We start from the raw sequence: 18,395 nt of genomic DNA, 5'->3' as shown, positions 1-18,395 counted from the left end.
ATATTTAAAATTTGTTTAAATGCTAGGGAAATTTACTATGATCTATGAACACAGTTTTACATAATTAGCCTTGCAGAGCTCAGGTTCTAACGTAAGTTATAACTGCTACTATACAGTAAAGTTACAAAGGTACGTCCATTCCAACAGACTTTGTGCTCCCATTCTCCTGTTTTTCACAAATCATTTCCCTTCATCTGTCCAAGAAGAAAAATGTAGACCCAAAACTAATTTGCCTGAACATGAATTTCAGTAGCTACCAGAGCTGCTCTGTCTGTCTGTGTTTTACTTCTTACCAAAAATAAAGGTATACAGTAAGTAGTTTACTTCCTATGACAGAACAAATTAATAAAGATTTTTTTTTTTAAATGCACCATTTCCTTGTCAGCTCAGTCACAACAGAAATACATTCATAAAATGACTTGCATATCAAGTCCAGGCCTATCATAAACACAGACTAAACATCACACCATGATGCACCTGAAAACTGACAAGGACGGAGAGTTCAAGAAATGATACAAAAGTATGGCAAGAACAAATCCTAAAAGAAAGAGGATATAAATAAGGACAAGCAGCATTCATTTTAAGAATAGGTTGAAAACAATATCCAGGGATTAGAGATGAATTTTAAATACTTAGCACCTACAGTTTAGTTCAGATGGCTCTTCCAAAATCATTCCCCAGGTTACCTACCCAAGCATGACCGTGCCTAACCCAGTTCCACCTTTGTCTCAGGCTCCCCACAACAAGGTCACACAACGTTTCCCTCATTACAAAGTGCAGGCACTAAGAGTAAGCCACCCTTCTTTACAACCTGTCAAAGACAAAACATGTCTTTAAGGAAAAAAAGATGAGTTAAAAACTATGCTTTCAAGTATTTTACTTCTTGAGCTCTGCCTTGACTTCACTCCCTTTAAGGAAAGTATTAATAATACTTTTTGGTCTGCATTTGAACACGTCTTTGGATTGATCCTTCGAGTAAATACCCTCTTAAACTTGAAGAATGGAATTAGAAATAACACATACAGTGCAGACTGTCTCACAGATACCTGAAAAGCACATTTGAGAACCCTGCCATACAGCAAACATAAGGTACACGGTTTGCTATGTGTATAAAAGTGCACTGTTACACCAGCATACAGCACGCAAGGCAAAATAATTTAAATACCTAGAATATACAGCTGTTTTGCTCTGTGCTATAAAAATAGGCAACAAAATGGAGTTGAATGACATTTCCATGCTGTAAATCTGTACATCATTACATAGGAAGTTAAAAGAGCCCGTCCAGAAACCATTAAGTCACAGTTACTGCTTTGTTTTCTGAGGCAAACCAAGTTCCACGCATGTTTAACTGTCAGTACATCAGGATAGTGCTGAAAACTACATATTCCTTTGAAATATTTTTCCCAACGATTCAGAAGCCCCAGGAAGTTATTTTTAGATAAAAAGCTCTCACTGATCTCAGCGGCCATCAATCTTTCTTCATTTACTGTTGTCTTGTTTGTCCTCTCCCTGTGCTGTCTTGCCTTCTGATAGGGAAGAGATCCATTCAAGCACTGTTCATAACAAAGAAGTTGTTTCCTTGTTCCCTAACTCCCTCTGAAGACAGCCAGTGACACCACAGCCAACGCTGTACATGGATGTAATTAAGGATGAAGGAGGCTGCATTAATTAGTTTTTTAAAAATGCTTGAAATTTCGCCAGAAATGCTTGGTTGGGTGAAACAAGGACTACTGGCTTTCTGGTTGATGGCAGCTCTACAATCTTTCAAGTGTTCCCCCAGCTTCTAGTTGCCAGCTGTACAAAAATGCATATATATTACTACAAAAAGGCATTTTTTAAAGTGTTTAAAATAACACTTCAGGAGAACACTGTGGTATTTGGCACCTACTGATCCCTGTAAAATTTTACCAACTGCCTTAAAGAGGTCCTAAAAGCTCATTACAGTTGTTTAGACAGAATTAGGTTTTGTAGCTCAGAAGCACATTCAAACAACAGGTGCAACGGCATAACGACTGTAAAGCACCTCTTAATAGCAATGCAGTGCTCTCAAAACCAAGCAACATGACGACAACACTAGCAACAAGGGCATGGATGTAACAAAAGCAACACACTGAACAGAACACCCCAGTTACACTACTGATGAAAACAAAGAGGGAAAGTCCACTCAGCAGCAAAAGATCAAGTCCTAACTCAAACTCTGTAGCTAGAAAATAATCAGCTGTCAGCTATCAAAGAAAATTATTTCTCAAGAAGATAAAATACTCCTACTGGAACGTTCGGGCTGGATGCTTGAGCAGTGGGGAAAGAAACAAAACACTAAGGCTTACTTGAGTTCATGAGTGAAAAGCTTTCCACCTGGTATCACCGCTGGGAGAAAAATCTCCTGTTGCTGTGTATGAGGAAGGAAGGAGCTTTTGCTGGAAGCCAGCTCTTCCAGGAGGAGAAGAGGCCATCTAGGCTGCCCAGGTGTCTACCACAGTAATATCAAAAAGGTTTCCGACTCGAATTTCATGGAGCACTCTCACCTTCATTTGCTACATCTAGGACATGGAATAACTTGTCATGCACTCAGAGACAGAAATTAAAAAGGAATACATGTATCAGCTAAAAACACATCTAAGATACTTTCCTTCATGAGACAAAGTACAAAACTGTTCTTTTCAACTGAAGAAATTAATGCAAAACATTAATAGCAACCCATTTCTGAACTCCGTTTTATAATCTAAACATTAAAAAGCAGACCAAGAACACTACCTGCAGCCACACACACAACCGTGTTCTATAAATTGTAATAAAGCACACATGTTCTGCACAGTTTCTGTTTAAAGCACGTCACTAAAGAGAGATGGATTTATTTTGATGGAAAAACAAACACTTCTCACCAGCACAGAAGCTCAGTCTGGCAATCACCCTGATAATCACCTATTAACTTTCATGGCTACAAACACAACTAAAGAAGGATAATCACAGCCTTAGACTTTCACCTGCGTGACATTTTTGTTTCTCAAATGCAGGTGTCCATGTCCACCACACTGGAAACTGAAGTCTCCATCTTTTTTTATTGTATGTTAGACTTGTAGAGTTGATTTGCTGTAAAATGAAAAAAGGAGATAGCAGGAAATCTGTCTACTGTTCTTACAGCATCCAGCATCAATTAATGTAAAATGAAAATCAAGACGTTCTCTTAATTGATTCAAGAGAAAGAGTTTATGATCTGTTTAACTCTGCAGAAGATCTGTCCTATACTGTTGACTGCAAAATCTTGAACTACATCATTAACTAAATTTAAGACTGAATTAAAAGCTCCACACGTTTTCAGATTTTATCAACATTTACAACTAGGATCACATTTCTTGAATATGCCAGATTTCCCCAAGGCAATCTTGTCATTTTGTTCAAATCTCTACGTGGGAGTTGCTCTCATCTGAAATATGTTCACTTGTTTACTCACCTGCATACAGAGTTTCTGAGAGATGGGTCTGAATTAGACTTTGTGCACAAGTAATATAAGAAGTCTGGCCCTGAAGATGTGCATAATTCCTGAAAATGTCAGCATTAGTATTAGAAAGTATTAGAAAATCATTACTGCCATAGGTCAGCTGCACTTTGGAGCTCCCAAAGCCCTAAACGGGGATTCCTTACTCCTAAGCAGATCCAGACAGAAACTAGTGTTGGCAAGAAACATGAACCGATGTAATCTGATGATGATGCCCAAAAAATTACCTAGTTTTATGCCAGTCATAATTAGCTATAATAGCAGCAATTAAATCCCATTCTGTAAACGAATTCATAAATGTAACTCATCACATTCATGAGTCTTTCGCTTGCTTTTAAGTACTAGAGCACATCCTGAGCTGAAAAAAAAGATAATAAAAAAACAAAAGCATCCATTAGAAACAGCACACAGCCTATTACTCCTTCACAAACAAGTTTTTAAGTGTGTCACCGAACTTCTGGTAGCAGTATCCTAACTCTGAGCTCTGTTACCTCTATCAAGATGCATCCAAACTATCAGCCTAAAATACTCCTGTAGAAATTGGCACTGAGTCAGGAGGTGGCAACCTCCTGAAAAATACTATTTTTAAGAGGCAAATTTTGGTGAAGCACTCCAAATTTAAAGAATTCTGCACTACTTGGTTTTCTGACCAACTGTATTTGGACATTTTATAATGCAATGCTGGAAATTCTCCAAGGAGACAGCTCTGAAAGAATCACACAAACATAGAATGGTTTGGGTTAGAAGGCACATTAAGACCATCTAGTTCCAACTCCCTGCTGTAGGCAGGGACACCTCCCACTAGACCAGGTTGCTCACAGCCCCATTCCAGCCTGGCCTTGAATACTTCCAGGAAGGGGGCATCCACAGCCTCACCGGGCAGCCTGTTCCAGTGTCTCACCATCTCCACAGTAAAGAATTTCTTGATGCCTGGTCTAAATCCCCCCTCTTTCAGTTCAAAGCCACGTCCCCTCATCCTGTCAATACCTGCCCTCATAAAAAGTCCCTCTCCAGCTTTCCTGTAGGTACATTCAGGTATGGGAAGGCTGCAATAAGGTCTCCTCAGAGCCGTTATGTTAATGAAAATTAGAATGAGATAAACGAGGAAGACATCATGTAGAGAACAAGCCAACAGGTGAAATGAACATTTGTAAGTTGATTTCAGCATTTCAAATTAAGCCCAAGGGAATTTACTCCCCCCTTGTACCACTAAAAAAAAATGTTGAAAGATGAACTTGAAACTTCATCTTTCAAACTGAGTTCAACTCCCACTTTTCCTATTAACCTTATCAACAGCTGCACAGCTCACAGCATATCAAATATTGATATTTTCAGAATTTGCCATACAGAAATTACAATGGAATTAAAACAAAAACATCCGCAGCAAAGAAAAAGAAACAATATTTATTTTGTGAGCACAGTCGATATGCATGCCATTACATAAAGAAAGATTGAATGTGAGAACTCACAGGCATACTTGCAAATGGGACAGTAGTGGAAGCGTGCAATAATTCCCATTATTTGCTCAATAAAGAAGTTAAGAAGTCAGCAATTGGCAATCATACCAGACATTTCCACAGCAAGATGCCTTAAATTTCATTTGATTATAATATTGTCTTGAAAGTACAGCTCTGTAATAACATAGTGTATATGCAAGTTCAAGAGAAACAGCACCTGATGAAGACTGCAGAGCCCAAGATACTGAAATTTTAAGGTTGGAGGTGCTTTTTCTGGGCAGCTCAGATAGCTTTGCAGCCCCAAGGCAGTGCTGTCCTCATCTTTTAGGCAGGCACAGCCAGCAAGCATAAAGAAAAGGCAATCCCCCATTATTTTAAACACAGAACTTCATGCATTCTGATCTTGATGAGGGGCATACAAAATTGGCTAAGACCACATATGCTTTTTCATCTCCACTGCCCTGGACAAAATCCTAGAATTGTGTGGCTATGTAGAATAATCCCAACCATTTTATAACATTTGAATATTACTCCATAAAGTACAGTATTTGGAAAAAAAAAACAAAACATATGATGCATCTTAAATGTTAAGCACAAATCACGTGAATGCCCTGAGGGAACACTGCATACCATTCTTGCAATGACTCCATTAGTTCAGCATTGTTAGAGATACTCCTCCTCATTACATTCCCCTTCCATTTCCACAATATCACAATATATTCTGCATACAACAATCCAGTTCTCAGAAATGCCATTCAGCAATACTCCTTCCTTTCCCAGGAAACAAACTTTACATCTTTTTGGCTTCTTTTTAATCTATGTTTCTGCCTCAAATATTCATGAAGTCTTAACACAATTACCTAAAAACTAGTGTTAAAAAAATACATTTTCCAAAGATACATGTTACCTTCCTCGTATGTGGAAATACACTGTCAAATACCAGAAAAATTAAAACTGAAGCCTGGAATCAAAACAAAAGCTCTTAAGTAACTGCTCCCTCCACATTTCTTGATAAAGAATAGTTCTGAATGGATGCTGAAAGCATTATAAAAATGTAAATGAATTTTCAAGTTTCAAAAAAATGTCAGTGCTCGACATTGAGGGTTTTTTTTGTGTGTGTGGGTGTGTGTGTGTGTGTGTGTGTGTGTTTTTGTTTGTTTGTTTTTGTTTTGTTTTGTTTTGCAGACAGGTATCAGAATCTCCTCAGACACTGAAGTGTAAAGACAGATAGTACTCACCTTTTGGAAATCCTGGACTTCAACGTTTCTATATTCTAAAATAAATTGAGTACTTTTTTTCTAAAAAAACATTTCCACAATGTGGATTCTGTCACACAAATTATTTTTCATGCTCATTAAAGTATCTCCTTTCACTAGCATCTCAACATCTTGTTTACACATCATAAAAAGAAATTCATAAAAGTTATTTTCAAGCAGCACAGCATAGGCTGGCTGTTTCCTGAAGATCAGAAAACAGTTGACCCCATCTATTCAACCCCATTCTTGTCCACAGATTACTAATAAGTAAGGGAATAAAAAGATGATAACCAAAATTTAGAATTGCTGACAGTTACCAGGCATGATAGTTTCCAGTCTACAGAGAATATAGAGGAACCTTCATAAAGTTAAGACAATCTTTTTACAGTCATGCCTTTATAATCAAGTACTTTCAGGATTTTCTGCCAAGTCTGCTTCAAAAACTATGAAGGTAACTAATAAAAATACACTTTCCCTCCACTGACCTTCCCTGAAAACGTCCTATTTTCTGATAAAGGTGCTTGTTTGCTAACAAAATTACAGAGCTACCCAGCTCATTTCATGGTATGTCATAAAAGAGCACAATACAACTTCAAATTACTACTGTTATGGTTTCAAGCTGGCCATTAAAGTGATGGTAGAGGCCTTCCCACAGGAGCCATCAATGTGGTCAAAGCTGCAGGCAAAGCTAACGAGAAACAAACTTCTCACAACTGTGGCAGCCAGAAAACTTACAGAGAGGGACAGGAAGGAACTTTCACCAGGTGACTCGAAGAGGCAAATGCAGAGCTAAGGGAAACACATACCTGTCCTCCTATTACTGATGTTAGGTGGGATGATGCTGGGATGGAGGGCTGCTGCCAGCTTTCCCTCCAGTGCTACACCAAGCCCTCGTACAGCTTATTCAAGTGTGATCCGCCCTGTGGTTGCTAATTATTCAGTTTTTCCCTTACCAAACTGCATTACAAGGAGCTAAACTACATCTGACATATTCCTACAAGTACTTCTTCCTCATAAGCTGCATTAAAGCTCTTACAGGGGCATTGTATGATAATGAACAGATTGAAGTCCGTGAAATAATCTCTCTGTTGCGATGGGGTCTAAATGCAGAAAAAAATTAAGAGCTTAATTTCTATAGAAAACAGTGATACTCTGAAATTGAAAGCTAGAGCATTGAGCTGTGTCTCAAAAGACAAATTCAATTTCAGGATCTTCTCCGTACGTAATCTTGCAGGAATTATTCCCCACGAGGATAATACGGCCACACAGAACACTACCGTGGAGATAACAGGGCAGGCAGTCACGTGAGTGCATACACAGATATGCCTTCTTTGTCATCACCGAGCAAAAGAACTAAATTAAACCTGCAAGAGATTAAGCCTGCACAGCTCTCTGCCACCTGGCATTCCATCATTCAGCTTTTGGGTGTCCATCCTGGTACTTGCAGCTGAGTTTGTGAGCAGCTGCAGCTCACTGTCAGCACAGCTCAGGAAGCCACCAGTTGGATGGCACTTGGACTCATTGAGAAAGGACCTTGTTGTCAGTCCGTGCCTGACATCAGTCCACTGGGACAGAGAGGCAGTGGGGGCAATAAGGCAGACACATCATATTCCCCCCAGACCACCGTAAGTGGGGACGTTGATAGGTGTACCCACCACATCTTGTGACTTTGGAGTTCTCATGTTCTTTGGCAGGAGGACAACATTTCCATTTATTTTCAGTGGAAACATCTGCATATCTTCTCATCAGCTTCACAGATAATTCCTTTAGTGAAACTCAAAGAAGTTCCTGCTGTCTGCTCTCCAGACTGCCCCGGTCCCCAGGGTGTCAGCTGCTATGCCTGCTTCTGTGCCACCTGCAAATTGCTGAGAGTGCCCCCGCCCCACCAGCCAAGTCATTAACAAAGATGCCCCCCTAGGGCACACCACCAGTGACTGGCCTTCAGCTAGACCTTGTGCCACTGATCATCACCTCCTGCACACAACCATGCACCCAGATTTCTACCTACCTCACATTCCATATAATACAAATTAGAGCTAGGAAGCAGGAGACTGAGCAATTTGTATGAAGGTGAGACTCGCTTTCCTCATCTTTGATAAAAATCTTTTATGTCTGAATTGAAAGAATAATTAAAGCTTTGGTTTTGGAGAACAGTAACAGAAAAAAAGATACCTGCAGTTCTAATAAAAAAGTAAACTTGCATAACATCATTAAAAGGTTCAACATTACAGACTACTTACATGGATGCAGATTTGTTTCAGCAGTATGTCTAAGGCCTGAAAAGTGTCTTTTTTCCTGAAGTTACTTTCAGATAGGTGCTTTTTTTTTTTTGTCTCAGCCAAATTATAGAAATATTTTTCATGTGTTAACATGAAAGAGATTACATGCTGAGACAGTCAGTCCCAGAAAAAGATATACCACCAGACCAGTTTGGTAAGAAAAATTCCATTCTAGAGCTAACTCTTAGTCATCAGAAATTAAGCTCTGAAATTCACACTTGGGGAAAGAAAAGACAATATTTAAATTTATAGAGTTGTGGGTCGTAAATATGAAGCATATACTGTAAGAAATAATAAGATACTAAGCAAACTGAACAGAAAAAGAAGGTTAAGTTCTGAATTGCTGACATGGCAAGGTGAGGAACCCAAGACACACCCCATAGTTATCATGGGCCAAGACTTCAAAGCCCGCTGTGCTTAAGCTAAACACCTGCACCAGCTAGCACTGTACAGCAGGTACCTCTAAAATCAGGTATAATTTCCATAGGAAAATTAAGCAGCAACTAACGCTGCTAAGGCAAATCTCCAGTTCTCTGTGTCAACTCATGCAAGAAATCAGCACGTGACGGCGCAATTAACCAATGCTGTTAATGGAAAAATGTAATTTTAAAAAAAATCACTCCGTAATGCTCTGGGGAGTCAGCTTCCTAAATTTTCCCTCTTTGATAAGTAATTCCACCCCATGAATTCTGAACTCCCTTTTTCTAGCTTGTGAGCTCTCAGGACGCAATACGATTCATATGACTGATCACCCCTTGGCAGATGGACGTCGTACCTTGCCTGGCATCACACAGACACAGAAGAAAATGACATTACTTCACCAGCTGTACAAAAACACAGAGATGGAAACAAATGGTTGGAATACAGGAAAAAGGGAGACAACATTCATCAGTCTGACAGGCAGCAGTCTCAACAAAGCTACCCAATCAAGCTACCCAACATCAGAAGCATAAGGCATCACAAAGAAGAAAATCAAGGAGAAGGACATCTTGAAATGTTAATATGGAACTCTCTCCAATTGGGACAGGTAGTAGAAGAAAAACTGTCAAGTCGTTTGCTTACAAACTGATCTATACTACTTCCATTACCTCGCTCATACCCAACAAATGTTAACAGCCTGCTTCTTCCATCTTTGTCTGGAAATGAAATTGAAAAACGGAGTGCCTAAAAGAGACTTAAAGCAGGACACTGACTGAAACGAGTGGCATAGTTCTATAAACGACTGCAGAATACTCTCTCCATCAGATTGAAACTCTAAAGAAAAAAACACCAACCTGCACCACTGTATTCTACAGCAAACTTCAGATGAAGTTCAAGAGGAAATTCCTCATGTTAACACTAAGTATCCTTTCAGCAAAGGTCATTCCTCTGTATGCGTAAGTACATCTGTGTACCAATGCATAGGTATTTACACAAAGGAGGAAAAAAGTAGTAGAGAAGTTAAAAGGGAAAGGATACAGAGGTATGCAGTTTTGTTCAATCTCACCTCTGTAACCATGCACGAGGCACTACAAGACTAACTTCAATTTCAATTTTTGAATAAGCCTCATAAAATCACCTACACATTTTATGCTGCAAGTCAATTTGCATGGTTCCCAAGGAGATAAGTTTTAATAATCTCATCTGGAATCCACTGATAAAAAAAAAAAAATGAGGAAAACTAGCATAATAAGATATAATGATGAATTAGCCCCTATAGAAAACTTATCTTTTACTGGGTCCATCAGGAAAGCCTAGATAATCACCAAACATTTTGCATTTGCTTTTCTTCATACTTATCTCCAGTTTTGTATTTTACTGTGCCCAAGCAGAATGGTTTTGATGTTCTATCTTTTTCCTTTACAATATACTGAACAGGAATAAAAGACGTGGGAACATTAAGTTACTTGTAAACAAGAATATACATTTTCCATTTGTACAGGCATACACTGAAGTTATTAGGTCATACGCTTTGAGTTTTACCTACAATAAAAAGGCATTTTTAGAACAATTGCCACATCAAATAAGCTTTGAGTGGAGAGCTGCAATCTATGTACGTAATGCATGGGCAGGAAGGAGATGGGAAAGGAGAAGGCGTCTTAAAAATTTAACAAAAAAGAAAGAAAAGGCAATGGAGCCTTCACTTGTCATTCTGCTTGAGTTAAAGGTATTAAAAAAGGTCAAAAGTAAATACCAAATATCCAATATTTTCACAACATCCATTTGCTGATGTAAGATTTGAACAAACAAAAAAAGAGAAACAGGAGTTTTTTTTCTAACTACAAAACATATTAAATTACATGCAAAGTACAGCATTGCACTGATCTCAAACTCATGCCAATACTGCTGTTTTTTCAGCTGCACTTCAGATAAGCATCTGTCCAACATAATACATGCTATTTTTCTATTTTCTGACACCGTACTAATCACTAAAAATGCACTAAATAATATTTGTACAGGCATCTCTCTTCTTCCAAGTAAAGACAAAGTAAACTGTGACAGACGTACCACACAGAGTGACACAGAAGTATCTTTCTTGTTAAGACATCCAAACCCCTTGGGAGGCAGACGGCAAATAAAGAGAAAATGGACAGTAAGCAAGAAGATTTAGAAGATCATTTATGCATTATAGATCTTACAGCCTTTCTTGCATAGTAAGATTTACTAGGATACTTGCAAGGACACTAGAGAAATGTGAGCTTAATGCAGAAGAGTGTCTGTGTGAAGATTTGAGAAGTAGGAAACATTCCGTTTGGCAAAAAGCCAACATGATTTCCCAAGAGATTTTTTTTCCCTACCCAAGGGAAGATGCTAAATGAAGGTCTTAAAGCATCAGCTTTAAGGCATGTAAAAAGTCTGAATTTGGATTTGCTGGAGCTGTATTTTCTATTAATACATACACAAAACAGATTCTGTTCTATCTTTATTAGACATTGCTTCTGGTAAGAAAAACCTAAATCCAAAAAGCAAATCTGGTCTCTTCCTAAGTCAACAGGATGTCTTCTATTTATCCTATCAACTACAAGAAACAGTTCTCATTCAGTAGCTATTGGTTTCTCTATCTTCTGTCTGTAAAAAGACAGTCATCATTACTTTCAGTTTAGTGGAAGTTGAGTATTTTTTCTTCAAACACACCGTTTTCATTTAATTCCCCATACAGATAATTTAATCCAAGTCATTTTCCCAGAAAAAAACCCCACGATTTATGCATTTCGTAACAGCTGGGACTTCTGAGGAAAGTCAGTACCAGGACCAAATAGCTGCTCCATCAAACTAAAAGCAATCACTAAAGCTCTGTGTGCACTAGCTGTACGCCTCAAGATTCCATAGCATGTAATAAGGTATGGGGTCCATTTGAAACTTTTCCCAAAACTCAAGTATTTGCAACCTCTCTCCCCCATTTAAATCCTTAACCATTTGCTGCCAGTGGAGTACTAGAAGTGTCCTTTCCTTCAACATAAAGGTCTGTTTTCTTGAAACACACAGGAACGCTGAGTGCTTGACTCCTCAAACAGTGAAGGGTGTTAAAAATACTCCAGAGGAGACACTGTCAAAAATGACCCACTGATACAATCCACAATACCATGTTCAGCATTAGCAAAACAAGAAAAAAAAGTCTGTCCAGTCACAAAGATTGAATTAAAGTAATGATATACAGACAAGAAAAGCTTTTTAATTAAAACAGCTTGGAGTCTCGAATGTTGTTTTTTCATAGTTAAACATGTAGAAACTGCAATCCATTATGTTCATTAAGAGATTTCTAAGCAAATGAGAGATTCAGTTACAGTCTGTGTTTATAATGCTTACATTTTTGCAAGAACATTTTAACATTCTTCTTTGCTTTTTCTGCTTTTACATTATGTTTTCAGAGAAGCAATTCAAATTATTTTAGAGCTCTATTCAGCCCTCACTTTCCTTAAAGCACTGCCTTCTGATGAAGCTCAATATCATATTGTCAGTATGTGAAATTAAATAAATGCTCCTAAATTGTCGTCTTGTTTTTTTTTTTCCTTTCTAATTTAGTTGCTGTTTCTTGAAGCAAGTTGTTAAAGAGTTTCCAAATAAGTCTAAAGACATCCAAATTATTTTTAACTAGTAAATTAGTGGTATTGTATCCTCGAGGTATGATATCCATTTACTAACTGTGGAAAGTACTCAGAATTTCTAGTACATACAACCATCTCTTCTAGCAGTAACTAGAAACACTGGATATAAACATCTAGAATAATTCTTTCAGCAACATATAGAAGATATCATTCAAAACAGATAAGAGATGCAAAGAATATTCTTACATGAACACACATTACACTCACCTGTTCAAGTACACAGTAACTGCAAAATTTAGGTAGAAGTGTCCTTCCTTGATGAGCTTTGGAGCAATCGCTACTCAAAATTACACACTACGTATTTTAATACAAGTAATTTGCAATACAATTTAAAAGTAGTTTATAATAAATCTCACTTTCTACTGTAGGTAAAAGGAAACTTTTGACAAATATTAACATGGAAACTATTACACTGGTGCCTCTTGCATAAGTCTTGGGATAAAACAACTGGAAAGACTATGTTTTAATCTTTATTCCACCTGACTCACTGAAAATCCTGCAAGAGTGGAAGGCTTTCCTTCTCTGTCAGTCTGGGTTTTTTTCCCCCGACCAGTACACCATTGTTGCACTAACTGCTTTTTGATAAGCCTACTAACTCAATAACATTTCAGGCAGATTTGGTACAGTCTCATCAAAGTAGCGATGCTGATTTCTTTCCCAGTTGGCCTCATATGACTATACAATAGAGGAGAAAATTATTCAAAATATTACCTTAAGCATTTGAGGTTAGGAATTAGCCAGATGGAAAGCCAGAATCAAGTATTTGAGAGACTAAGGAGGAACCCTGTCAAGCTAAAATAAAGCAGTATGAAATATGGGCAGCCAACTAAAAGTCTGCGAGCTTTGCACTACAGTTATTAAACATATAAAGATTGTTTCCCATTTCACAGACAAGATTTACCTGATGCTCACCTATCCCAAAAACCATTGCTTTACTTGGCTCTGCTATTCTGTACTGCTTAAATAATGAAATAATCTTATTCCTTCACAACACTGACATTTGCACAAGTCAGTCAACTGCCAAGCTTTTACCCTGCACGAGAATTGCCCGCACTTTTAAGCTTTTAAAGCATAGCTAAATTGGATTATGTTTCTTACATACAACAGGAAATTAAGCAACAAAAATTAACTCCAGGAATACTGTTGTTTTGGGGGATTGTTTTTGTTGTTGTTGTTTTTTTAAAACAGGGGCATCCTTAGCAGCTGGAGTGCAGTAAGAAAAGTACCATGCTACATGAAATTACTTGAAAGATAAAAATAATGATGATTTTAATCTCTTTTTTAAAATCATTAACTAGACTATTTGGAACCATCACACTAGTGCTAACTTTTTTTTTTTTTTTCCTCTGCCTGTAGCTAGCAAGCCCTGAAATGTCATTGCTTACAGGCTATTGCACATTCTAATTTAAATTTAAACTATTCTGATTTTTGACCCAAGGGAATAAGCTGTAACCAAATACAAATAGCAAAAATACTCAGCATTTTAGTTCAGCATTCTGGAACTAGACTATACAGACATCTGCGTTCTCTGCTTTTACATCTGCTAACTGAATCCCACCTTTCTTACAAAGATGAATCTCAATCTGTAAACAGTTCTCTCAAATGTTTTCCTGTATTTACGCTCCCACTAAATTTCATCAACATTTTCTCCACTTTCATATTCTTCAGAGAATCTTCCCCTGACTGGGGCAGTTGGTTTCTCAAAATTCAAAATTTATGTTAAATTAAAGCTTCTGAATGATCTGTTGAAAAAATAAGACTCAACATGTACTTAACAATAAAATAAATGTACTGTTAATGGCTCCTACCAGCTCACTGCTGAGACGTGCAGTTTTAAAGTTTTTTCCAGTTTATACGCTCCATGTTTCAGGAGTCGACTGTACTCTTTGGCATGAGCAAGGTATGAGTCCACTTGAGTGTCAGCAGGGAACTCCGAATCCTAAAGGAAAAAAATAGATATTTAATTTTCAGAAAAGTTGCAGGAGTTCATGCAATGTACTACTTGAATTTTAAAAGTACAATTTTTCCCCTCTGCTCAATTTTTATCAATTATTAAATCACTGTTGTCCTGACTTTATCCTGATATATATTGTTAAAGATGAATACAGGCATATCTGGAAGACTGGTGCCTGCAGTGAACCATTGCGTTTTATGAGATTTATTAATTTGTTCTTATAAAATTATATTGCTAGGAATTAATGTCTAGACAGTTACATTAATACAACATTGCTGTAGGAAGAGATCAACTGTCAATATTAATCATAATTTGTAACCAAATATAAACAGTGAACTTACATTTGTTATAAGAACATAGAAGTTCATTGTTCATACTAGCAAAACTCCTCCCACCAATACTCCAAAAAAAGTATTTCAGAGTAGCAGCTATGGGAAAGATGCAGCTCTGCAGATTGGATGTTCTGAGATAAAGTTTTAAGTGGCAAATAAAATTCCGCTGGAATTTGAACTCACAACTGAGTCTGTAATGATGCAAGTTTAAGTAACAATCTTGGCTGATGTTTTTATCATAAGTACATCATACTAAAAGAACACAAAAATCCATCTAAGAAAATCATTTCTGTGCAATTCATCATCTCTGCGTTCATGAAGTATTTGGTGGTAGGCAGTCAAAAGTTAATACCAATCAGACTTCAATTAAATTATTTTTCCTTAAACAGAAAAAAGTTTAGCGAGTCCAAAACTACCAATGTAAGATGCAGTGCTCTATCTATCCTGCACTGTACCACCTCATGATCAACAGTTAACTTTTAGTTGACTTTCGTTTCGACAGCTAGAAAGCTCCTTCAACTAACTTACAATGGATGAACTTCCCTCTCATTTTCCAAATTACTCAATTTATATTTCTTTCACTTTACATTACATGTATCTCCTAAGCAGATATGGAAAGAGTAAAGTCCAGCCTTTTAATGGCCTCTCCAAAGCAGCAACACAGTGAGACAGCACCTGCACTGAATCTGGCCCTTATAAGATCCCATTACAGACCTGAAGCCAAGTCTGCTCTTCAAAGTTCTTGTTCAGTCATCATAAAATACAGAAAAAGATCTATCATATAGGCTGTGCAAGGAGGTCTCTGTCCTAGAAATCTGTGGCTTCAAGTGAAGATTTTTTTTTATTCAAATGAAACTAATTATACATTAGATATGAATTTAGAATGAAACCTGAAGCTAATTTCCCCCACAAGACATCCAAAGAGTACAGCATACGTACTTATTTCATTTCGTAATAGTGACAAACAGTACATAAAACATTTTCATCAATAGGTAACAGAAGGTAAAAAAAAAAATCAGATGCTGATTGCAGTGGATGGCACAGCAAAGATACTTGGATAACATGTTTAAGATACACTATAGGACTGGATTTATACAAAGACCCACATCCTTCAGACCTATTTGTAGCAGACATAAGAATACTAGAAACTGAACACTAAAGAGAATATTTTAAAGGGAATACTAAAAAAGCTGGTGTCATGACTGGCTCTGCCAGGTAATAGGGATTGAGAAAGAATGAACAGCCCTTCTTTCTGACAGCCAAGTCAAAGAAACAGACATGAGATGGCTGGACATCTACATTTGTCAAGTACAAACAGCTTGAAATAACCATTCAGGACTTCAGGCAGGTAAACTGCATACAGCAGTATTTGAAACTCATAACATCCCTGCAAAAGAGAACTGATATTACATTGTGACAGAGAATCTTTTTCAAAACTAGCTACTATGTATCAATCATTATCTGAATATGAAGTCTTTTACTGCATTTGAGCATCAGCTTAACCATGTGCTTTTAAGTAACTTGAATGAATTCTTCACACGAAAAGAAAAAAAAAAAAAAATCTATTACTCCAGAACTGAGCAGAAGACAGATCTTCTATATTCTTCAAAATACACTTTTCTTGCAACTGCAAAGCCAATAAAACAAGTTACATATAAACATACCCTTAATCCTTACAGGTTGACTTTCAATCAGTGCGTATTTTTTAGGATCACAGTAAATTTATTACCAACTCCAATTAACCCAACTAAACAGATTTATTAAAAATAGATTGTCATTAAAGACCGTAAGGAGGATAACAGCACACAATACATTTAAGAAATCCACCAGTCATTCCAAGATGACTTACAAAGGCTACAGTTTTCTAACAACTTGTAATCCTTGCTGTTTGCAGCATTTTCAGGACATCCTGCTGGTAGAAACTTAAAAAGAATAAAGTTATTGTATTATTTAAAATGCCCACAACAAAGATTAAGAACGGGACAAAATCTACACATTTTAATCTGAAAAGGTGCACACACAGTAGGATATCCACTTTTTTGTTGTTGTTTGTACTTGATGGCAACGCTTAATTTAAAGGAATAAGCACGCATGTGATTTTCAAAATTACAGACTATCAAGAGAATACCATTCTGTTTCTCACTTCAGAAGCTTTGTACACTACGCGTCCTGTAAGGATGCTATAACCCTGAATCAAACTCTTTAAATGAATATCAGAATTACTATTAATGTTAACTAATGCCATTACTAATCAGTGCCAGTGTAACTATTACAGATGAGACCAGAAGGTATTTTTCAGCAGCCCACGGCTTCAATCTTACAAATAAGCTCAATAAAATCTGTCTAAAATCCAGTGGTGTTTGTTTGTTTTGTATTGCTTTTTCAAGCTCGACTATTAAAAAAGACTGAGTGTGACAAAAGCTTTAAATGCTCAGCGCCTCACATACTTGATCACAAACATTGATGTAAGTTTCATCCCACCTAAACCACATTTATGTTTTCCCAGCAAAGCTAAGAAGCTACATACTTAATTTTGGTCACGTGAAAACTTCTCTATTATTTTCTGTGCTATTTTGGGGTAAGGTTCTACAGGTATGTTCAACTTTAGCTTCAGGTAGCCTTAATGATGCTCAGCTATTCCATTCCCAGAACAATAGGTTCCATTTCTGCAGAATGGCATGGACTGCCAACGGTGAGAAACTCAGGGTGTTGGTCTCACTTTTCTTCTGAGTGAAAAGCAAGGCAGAAACAAGGGAGATTCTGCAGAGTAGATGACCAAAACCATCCTTCTTGTCTTAACTCAGACATCAACAAAGCACCTGTATCTTGTACTGAGGTGTTAACTGAACACTCACACCCCGAACCACCCACTTCACACAGATTAGCCATCTAAATGTAGTTTCCTATACTTGCACTTGTTTTTAAAAGACGTTCTAAGTAACAAAGAGTAGCCAAGAAAGAATTGCAAACATACTCTGAAAAGCACTGGGATCTCAGAGGATTTAGACAGAGCACAATTTTAAATGTTTACACACACTATTTGTACATTGCTTAGTCAAATGAAGGTACATATCCACTTCTGAGTTCTTCCTGTGAGAGTGGATTGTATGCTTTTAAAAGCAACAATGCAAATACTTTAAGGAAAACCAACCTCCAATTAGTACCAAAATAATCAAGATTCTATTTGAAACTTAAGTAGGATAACAGAAATAAGATTTCTTTATATGTCGTGTATAATGACAACTGGGGAAAGAAAAATTAAACAAGGTAGGGATAAGAAAAACAGAAACATTCAAAATTAGAAAAAAATACATAAAGCTTCCAAAACCACTTTAATCTTGAATTGCCATTCCAGAAGAAAATAATACATTTGTGGCTAAAATTATGTTTTTACAGAAATACAAGTCAAGTTCTGCTTACATTTCAGGCATAATATTCCTGCAGGTCTCTGAAGCCAGTCCCAAACACTGTCCAAATTTGGGAGTAGTTGAGTCTACAGTACTTACTATACAAAGGCTAACAAGTGAAGAGGATTA

At 37.2% G+C, this 18,395-nt stretch overlaps 1 protein-coding gene across 3 annotated transcripts in view; it reads right to left on the bottom strand.

Moving 5' to 3' along the window:
• The window catches only part of SPAG16 (sperm associated antigen 16), a 350,605-nt gene that overhangs the window by 277,940 nt on the left and 54,270 nt on the right, over nt 1-18,395 (bottom strand). For all 3 annotated transcript variants that reach the window (XM_031554276.2, XM_085227603.1, XM_085227604.1), the window contains one exon: nt 14,382-14,512. In XM_031554276.2, the coding sequence (XP_031410136.2) occupies nt 14,382-14,512 (131 nt within the window). The remainder of the gene's footprint in view (nt 1-14,381; nt 14,513-18,395) is intronic.

Source organism: Meleagris gallopavo, chromosome 7 (genome assembly GCF_905368555.1).
Source record: "Meleagris gallopavo chromosome 7, MGAL_WU_HG_1.1, whole genome shotgun sequence".
Taxonomy (NCBI): Eukaryota; Metazoa; Chordata; class Aves; order Galliformes; family Phasianidae; genus Meleagris; species Meleagris gallopavo.
The sequence above is the reverse complement of the archived record's forward strand: the minus strand, read 5'-3'. Positions and strand labels throughout refer to the sequence as shown.